At 44.6% G+C, this 7,205-nt stretch overlaps 1 protein-coding gene and 1 long non-coding RNA gene across 4 annotated transcripts in view; one reads left to right on the top strand and one right to left on the bottom strand.

Moving 5' to 3' along the window:
* The first annotated feature begins 234 nt into the window (after positions 1-234).
* Positions 235-2,027, top strand: LOC118382496 (uncharacterized). Of its 3 annotated transcripts, none has more exons than XR_008092296.1 (5): positions 235-299; positions 562-683; positions 721-1,637; positions 1,708-1,847; positions 1,883-2,027. It is a non-coding gene; the product is annotated as an uncharacterized LOC118382496 (long non-coding RNA). The 3 variants fall into 3 exon arrangements; XR_008092297.1 differs by having other exon boundaries at positions 1,673-1,847; XR_008092299.1 differs by lacking the exon at positions 235-299 and having other exon boundaries at positions 540-683; positions 1,673-1,847.
* Positions 1,943-7,205, bottom strand: part of LOC118382495 (N-lysine methyltransferase SMYD2-A-like) — a 69,922-nt gene continuing 64,659 nt past the window's right edge. Inside the window, 3 exon segments of the mRNA XM_052496225.1 lie at positions 1,943-2,652; positions 3,032-3,140; positions 4,095-4,269. Of these exon segments, the coding sequence (XP_052352185.1) occupies positions 2,569-2,652; positions 3,032-3,140; positions 4,095-4,269 (368 nt within the window). The 3' untranslated portion in view covers positions 1,943-2,568.

Below are 7,205 nucleotides of genomic sequence, written 5' to 3'. Positions count from 1 at the left end.
TACCCTGGCGTTACAAGCGCCATGCTCTACCAACTGAGCTACAGAAGGACCACATGATTCCATTGGTGTTATTTCACAGTTGACATCTTCACTATTATTCTTCAATGTAGAAAATATATATATATTTTTTTAAATAAGAAAAACCCTTGAATGAGTAGGTGTGTCCAAACTTTTGACTGGTCCTCGCTAACCACATCATGATATATAGCCGTCCGATGCCTGGACTGCACAGTCGATGATGTGGCAGGAAACCATTGGTTGATACATGTCGTCGGGTAGGAACTCAACCAGTGTGTGAGGTGTACTATTTCTGCATTGGTTGATACGGCCCGTGGTCCTTCTGTAGCACAGCACAGTTGGTAGAGCATGATGGCGCTTTGTAACGCCAGGGTAGTGGGTTCGATTCAACCAGTGTGTGAGGGACTATTTCTGCATTGGTTGATACGTAGAATGTATGCACACATGACTGTAATTTCTGCATTTTGATAAAAGCTGGGTCTGAACTAAATGGCATATATTATTATATATGTCGCTCGGGTAGGAACTCAACCAGTGTGTGAGGTGTACCATTTCTGCATTGGTTGATACATGTCGCTGGGTAGGAACTCAACCAGTGTGTGAGGTGTACTATTTCTGCATTGGTTGATACATGTCGCTGGGTAGGAACTCAACCAGTGTGTGAGGTGTATTATTATTATTATTATTATTATTATTTATTAGGTGTACCATTTCTGCTTCCATTTCCCCAGGAAGTACCGGACTTCCTCCTCGTTTTGGTTCATCCGAGGATCGAACTGAATAAAAAGGTGTTTGTAGACCATACAAGTGAATAAACAAACAAAACAACATTCTCTGTTTTCTATTTTATTTGGGTTTCCATGTCTGATGTCCGACACACTCAAACCAACCACAGTACAGAGGGGAAGTGAGGTGAAGTGGAAGTCGTCTCTAAGCCAGACGTTTTCTGAACTCAGTTCTGGGGATCTCAAAGTTAGGGTTTTTGGTCCTAATATAACATATACCATTCGGCAGACGCTTTTATCCCACACATGCATACATTTTACGTACGAGTGGTCCCGGGAATCAAACAGACTACCCTGGCGTTTACAAGCGCCATGCTCTACCAACTGAGCTACAGAGCACTACACAGCTGTTTCAAATAAGCAAAGCTTGATATTGTGTTGATTATTTGAAATAGTCCGTAATGCTAGGGCCACAAAAGAAACATGCACCCCTTGGGGTTCCCAGGAAAGACATTGTGATCCAGGGTCAGGTATGTTTTCCTTCCACTAAAGGTTAAGGTTAATATTGAGGGTTTTACAGTCATCTTTACTAGGCAAAATCTGGTTAAATCAACGTTGTTTCAACAACAACATCTATGTGATGACATTGAATGAAACGATGTGGAAAATGACTTCCCTTCAGGGTTAGGGGTCAATTCCCATATCAACTCCAGTCAATTCAGGAAGTACGTTGAAATTTCCATTCTCGCCCATGAGAAACATTTGGAATTTGATTTACTTTCGGAATTAAAACCGAATTTGAGGGCAACCCTGCTTCTCTACAGGTCGGTACAAAGACTACAACTCTGCTTCTCTACAGGTCGGTACAAAGACTACAACCCTGCTTCTCTACAGGTCGGTACAAAGACTACAACCATGCTTCTCTACAGGTCGGTACAAAGACTACAACCCTGCTTCTCTACAGGTCGGTACAAAGACTACAACCATGCTTCTCTACAAGTCGGTACAAAGACTACAACCCTGCTTCTCTACAGGTCGGTACAAAGACTACAACCCTGCTTCTCTACAGGTCGGTACAAAGACTACAACCCTGCTTCTCTACAGGTCGGTACAACGACTACAACCCTGCTTCTCTACAGGTCGGTACAAAGACTACAACCCTGCTTCTCTACAGGTCGGTAACAAAGACAGTATATGAGTGAGAGATGCAACACTTCTGATTTTATAAAACAGGACAAAAGTTGTTCAACACGGTTTTTGTTGCAAGACAAACGCAAATTATTTAAAGTTTGGACATATTCATAACAATTAATGATTTATTTTTTTGGTATTGTTCTCTCACTTTGCTACCTTGTATGAGAGGAGAGAAAACCGTCATTGCTTAATACAAACGTAAATTTGTAAATTCACGAGTTCACTTTTCATAACAGTTTAGGCAGATACGAGGCTAGGCCAGGCCAATAACTAAAACTAAAAACTACAACTGCCCTTGCCAGTTACAGCAATACTGCTACCCAGTACATAAAAACACCCTCATCACGTACTGTCTAAGACAACCGATGAACAGAAATACTGGGGTCACATTGTCTCTTTCACTGACTGGTTAACTGCCTGCCTGCAATGACAAACAAAAATAACTGATTTGACCAGAGACCGAGAGGGAGATGGAGAGAAATAGACATAAAAAGAGAGGTATAGGATGCATGCCGTGCAGCTGTTTAGTTTTGTAGATTTTTAAAAAAAAGTTTGTGTTTGACCCAGGGTTTGGAGAAGCCCTTGTGCTCTCTTCCTCCCTCACTCCTTCCTCTTCTTCTTCACCTCCTCCTTATTTCAGCTCCTCCACCTCTTGTTTGACCTCTGTTACGTAGTGGTGATCCTTCCCATGAGCCACTTCCATGATGGCGATCGCCTGGACAGGAAATCAGGAAGTGACACGTTACACATCAACGTTTGTTGGTCGTCACTATCTAACCAAGTTACAAAAACTGATTTTAAACCTAAACCACCCTGAAAAGCGTATGCCTAACTTTGAATTATTATTATTTATTTTTCATACATTTTTACGATTCAGCAAATTTGGACTTTGCAGCTTGGACATCTAGTGGGAACCCTAGGTCAGGGATATCTGACTACGCCAGAGAGCTACAGAAATACAAACCCTGGGTATTCCATCTCTGCAGTAACACACATGATTCAATTGATCAGTGTGTGTGTGTGTGTGTGTGTGTGTGTGTGTGTGTGTGTGTGTGTGTACTTCCTGAATGCCCTGGTGGATGACGGGGCGTTACCTTCTTTAGTGCCTTGACTCCCTGGGTCTTCCTCTCAAGTCCCAGGTAGAGACGGCCCAGTTTCAGGTACATGGAGGCCACGTTCAGAGAATAGGCTGGGTAGTGGACACTGGAAACACAGGAGAGATGAAACAATCAATCAGAGAGCATGCTGGGTAGTAGACACTGGACACACAGGAGAGATGAAACAATCAATCAGAGAGCAGGCTGGGTAGTGGACACTGGAAACACAGGAGAGATGAAACAATCAATCAGAGAGCATGCTGGGTAGTGGACACTGGACACACAGGAGAGATGAAACAATCAATCAGAGAGCATGCTGGGTAGTAGACACTGGACACACAGGAGAGATGAAACAATCAATCAGAGAGCAGGCTGGGTAGTAGACACTGGACACACAGGAGAGATGAACCAATCAGAGAGCAGGCTGGGTAGTAGACACTGGACACACATGAGATATGAACCAATCAGAGAACAGGCTGGGTAGTGAAATGTAAATGCTGTTTACAGACTTTTTTTATTTTATTTGGGGAGCGCGTTTACCCAGCTTTTGAGGGAAAATGCATTGAAAGTAAAGGGAGACTTCCTTCACTCAGAGGGAGACTTCCTTCACTCAGAGGGAGACTTCCTTTACTCAGAGGGAGACTTCCTTTACTCAGAGGGAGACTTCCTTTACTCAGAGGGAGACTTCCTTTACTCAGAGGGAGACTTCCTTTACTCAGAGGGAGACTTCCTTTACTCAGAGGGAGACTTCCTTCACTCAGAGGGAGACTTCCTTCACTCAGAGGGAGACTTCCTTTACTCAGAGGGAGACTTCCTTTACTCAGAGGGAGACTTCCTTTACTCAGAGGGAGACTTCCTTTACTCAGAGGGAGACTTCCTTTACTCAGAGGGAGACTTCCTTTACTCAGAGGGAGACTTCCTTTACTCAGAGGGAGACTTCCTTCACTCAGAGGGAGACTTCCTTCACTCAGAGGGAGACTTCCTTCACTCAAAAATAGCATTTCTTGTACACATGACTAAGTCTCTTTGGATAAAAGCGTCTGGTGTATGTTTTAGTCACCTGTATGGTTGAATGATCTTCTCTCCGTAGCTCATGGCTCCGTCCCAGTCCTGCATGTACAGACACACTCCCATGGCCTGGTACATCATGTGAAGCACGTACACATTAGTGTCTGCAAATATAGAGCTCATCTTCTCCTGGCTCAACTCACAGATCTCCAGCAGGTCACTAGGGGGTGCTAGAGGGTCAAGGACTCAATACAACAGATTGTATTTATTTTATATTTTTATTTCACCCTTATTTAACTAAGTAGGCTAGTTGAGAACAAGTTCTCATTTACAACTGCGACCTGGCTAAGATAAAGCATAGCAGTGTGAACAGACAACAACACAGAGTTACACATGGAGTAAACAGATAATAACACAATAGAAAAATCTATATAGAGTGTGTGCAAATGTAGAAGAGTAGGGAGGTTAGGCAATAAATGGGCCATAGAGGTGAAATAATTACAATTTGGCATTAACATTAGTGACAGATGTGCAGAAGTTGAATGTGCAAGTAGAGGCACTGGGGTGCAAAGGAGCAAGATAAATACAGTATGGGGATGAGGTAGTAGGATGGGCTATTTACAGATGGGCTATGTACAGGTGCAGTGATCTGTGAGCTGCTCTGACAGCTGATGCTTAAAGTTAGTGAGGGAGATATAAGACTCCAGCTTCAATGATTTTTGCAATTTGTTCCCGTCATTGGCAGCAGAGACCTGGAAGGAAAGGCGGCCAAAGGTCGGAGTTGGCTTTGGGGATGACCAGTGAAATATACCTGCTGGAGCGCGTGCTACAGGTGGGTGTTGCTATGGTGACCAGTGAGCTGAGATAAGGCGGGGCTTTACCAAGCAAAGACTTATAGATGACCTGGAGCCAGTGGGTTTGGCGACGAGTATGAAACGAGGGCCATCCAACAAGAGCGTACAGGTGGCAGTGGTGGGTAGTATATGGGGCTTTGGTGACAAGACGGGTGGCACTGTGATAGACTGCATCCAATTTACTGAGTAGGGTATTGGAGGCTATTTTGTAAATGACATTGCCCGAAGTCGAGGATTGGTAGGATGGTCAGTTTTACGAGGGTATGTTTGGCAGCATGAGTGAAGGATTCTTTGTTGCAAAATAGGAAGCCGATTCTAGTTTTAATTATGGATTGGAGATGTTTGATGTGAGTCGAAGGAGAGTTTACAGTCTAGCCAGACACCTAGGTATTTGTAGTTGTCCAGCGATCGGTAGAAGAGCATGCATTTCATTTACTAGCTTTTAAGAGCAGTTGGAGGCCCCGGAAGGAGTGTTGTATGACATTGAAGCTCGTCTGGAGGTTAGTTAACACAGTGTCCAAAGAAGGGCCAGAAGTATACAGAATGGTGTTGTCTGCATAGAGGTGGCTCAGAGAATCACCAGCAGTAAGAGCTACATCATTGATGTATAAAGAGCAAAGAGTCGGCCTGAGAATTGAACCCTGTGGCACCCTCAGAGACTGCCAGAGGTCCGGACAACAGGCCCTCCGATTTGACACACTGAACTCTGTCTGAGAAGTAGTTGGTGAACCAGGCGAGGCAATCATTTGAGAAACCAAGGCTGTTGAGTCTGCCGATAAGAATGCGGTGATTGACAGAGTCGAAAGCCTTGGCCAGGTCGATGAAGACGGCTGCACAGTATTGTCTTTTAACGATGGCGGTTATGATATAGTTTAGGACCTTGAGCGTGGCTGAGGTGCACCCATAACCAACTCGGAAACCAGATTGCGGAGAAGGTAAAGTGGGATTCAAAATGGTCGGTGATCTGTTTGTTAACTTGGGTTTCAAAGACTTTACAAAAGGCAGGGTAGGATGGATATAGGTCTGTAACAGTTTGGGTCCAGTGTGTCTCCCCCTTTGAAGAGGGGGATGACCGCGGCAGCTTTCCAATCTTTGGGGATCTCAGACGATATGAAAGAGAGGTTGAACAGGCTAGTAATAGGGGTTGCAACAATTGCGGCAGATCATTTTAGAAAGAAAGGGTCTAGATTGTCTAGCCTTTTCTGATTTGTAGTTGGTCCAGATTTTGCAGCTCTTTTAGAACATCAGCTATCTGGATTTGGGTGAAGGAGAAATGGGAGAGGTTTGGGCAAGTTGCTGTGGGGGGTGCAGGGCAGTTGACCGGGGTAGGAGTAGCCAGGTGGAAAGCATGGCCAGCCGTAGAAAAATGCTTATTGAAATTCTCAATTATCGTGGATTTATCGGTGATGAAAATGTTTCCTAGCCTCAGAGCAGTGAACAGCTGGGAGGAGGTTATCTTATTCTCCATGGACTTTACAGTCCCAGAACTTTTTGGAGTTTGTGCTACAGGATGCAAATTTATGTTTGAAAAAGCTAGCCTTAGCTTTCCTAACTGCCTGTGTACGTTGGTTCCTGACTTCCCTGAAAAGTTGCATATCGCGGGGCTATTCGATGCTAATGCAGTACGCCACAGGATGTTTTTGTGCTGGTCAAGGGCAGTCAGATCTGGGGTGAACCAAGGGCTATATCTGTTCCTGGTTCTACATTTTTTGAATAGGGCATGCTTATTTCAGATGGTGAGAAAAACACTTTTAAAGAATAACCAGGCAACCTCTACAGGCGGAATGAGGTCAATATCCTTTCAGGATACCCAGGGCAGGTCGATTAGGAAGGCCTGCTCGCTGAAGTGTTTTAGGGAGCGTTTGACAGTGATGAGGGGTGGTCATTTGTCCGCGGACCCGTAGCGAACACAGGCAATGAGGCAGTGATCACTGAGGTTCTGGTTGAAGACAGCAGAGGTGTATTTAGAGGGCCGGTTGGTCAGGATGACATCTATGAGGGTGCCCGTGTTTACGGATTTCGGGTTGTACCTGGTAGGTTCCTTGATTTGTGTGAGATTGAGGGCATCTAGCTTAGAATGTAGGACAGCCGGAGTGTTAAGCATATCCCAGGTTTGGTCACCTAACAGTACGAACTTTGAAGATAAATGGGGGGAAATTAATTCACATACGGTGCCCAGGGCACAGCTGGGGCCTGAGAGGGGGTCTATAACAAGCGACAACAGTGAGATTTATTTCTGGAGAGGTGGATTTTTTAAATAAATGTTTGGGCACAGACCTGGACAGAACTCTGCAGATCACTAGGGTGGT

The sequence above is a fragment of the Oncorhynchus keta genome, chromosome 35 (assembly GCF_023373465.1).
Source record: "Oncorhynchus keta strain PuntledgeMale-10-30-2019 chromosome 35, Oket_V2, whole genome shotgun sequence".
Classification (NCBI taxonomy): Eukaryota; Metazoa; Chordata; class Actinopteri; order Salmoniformes; family Salmonidae; genus Oncorhynchus; species Oncorhynchus keta.
This window is presented reverse-complemented; position numbering and strand designations above follow the sequence as displayed.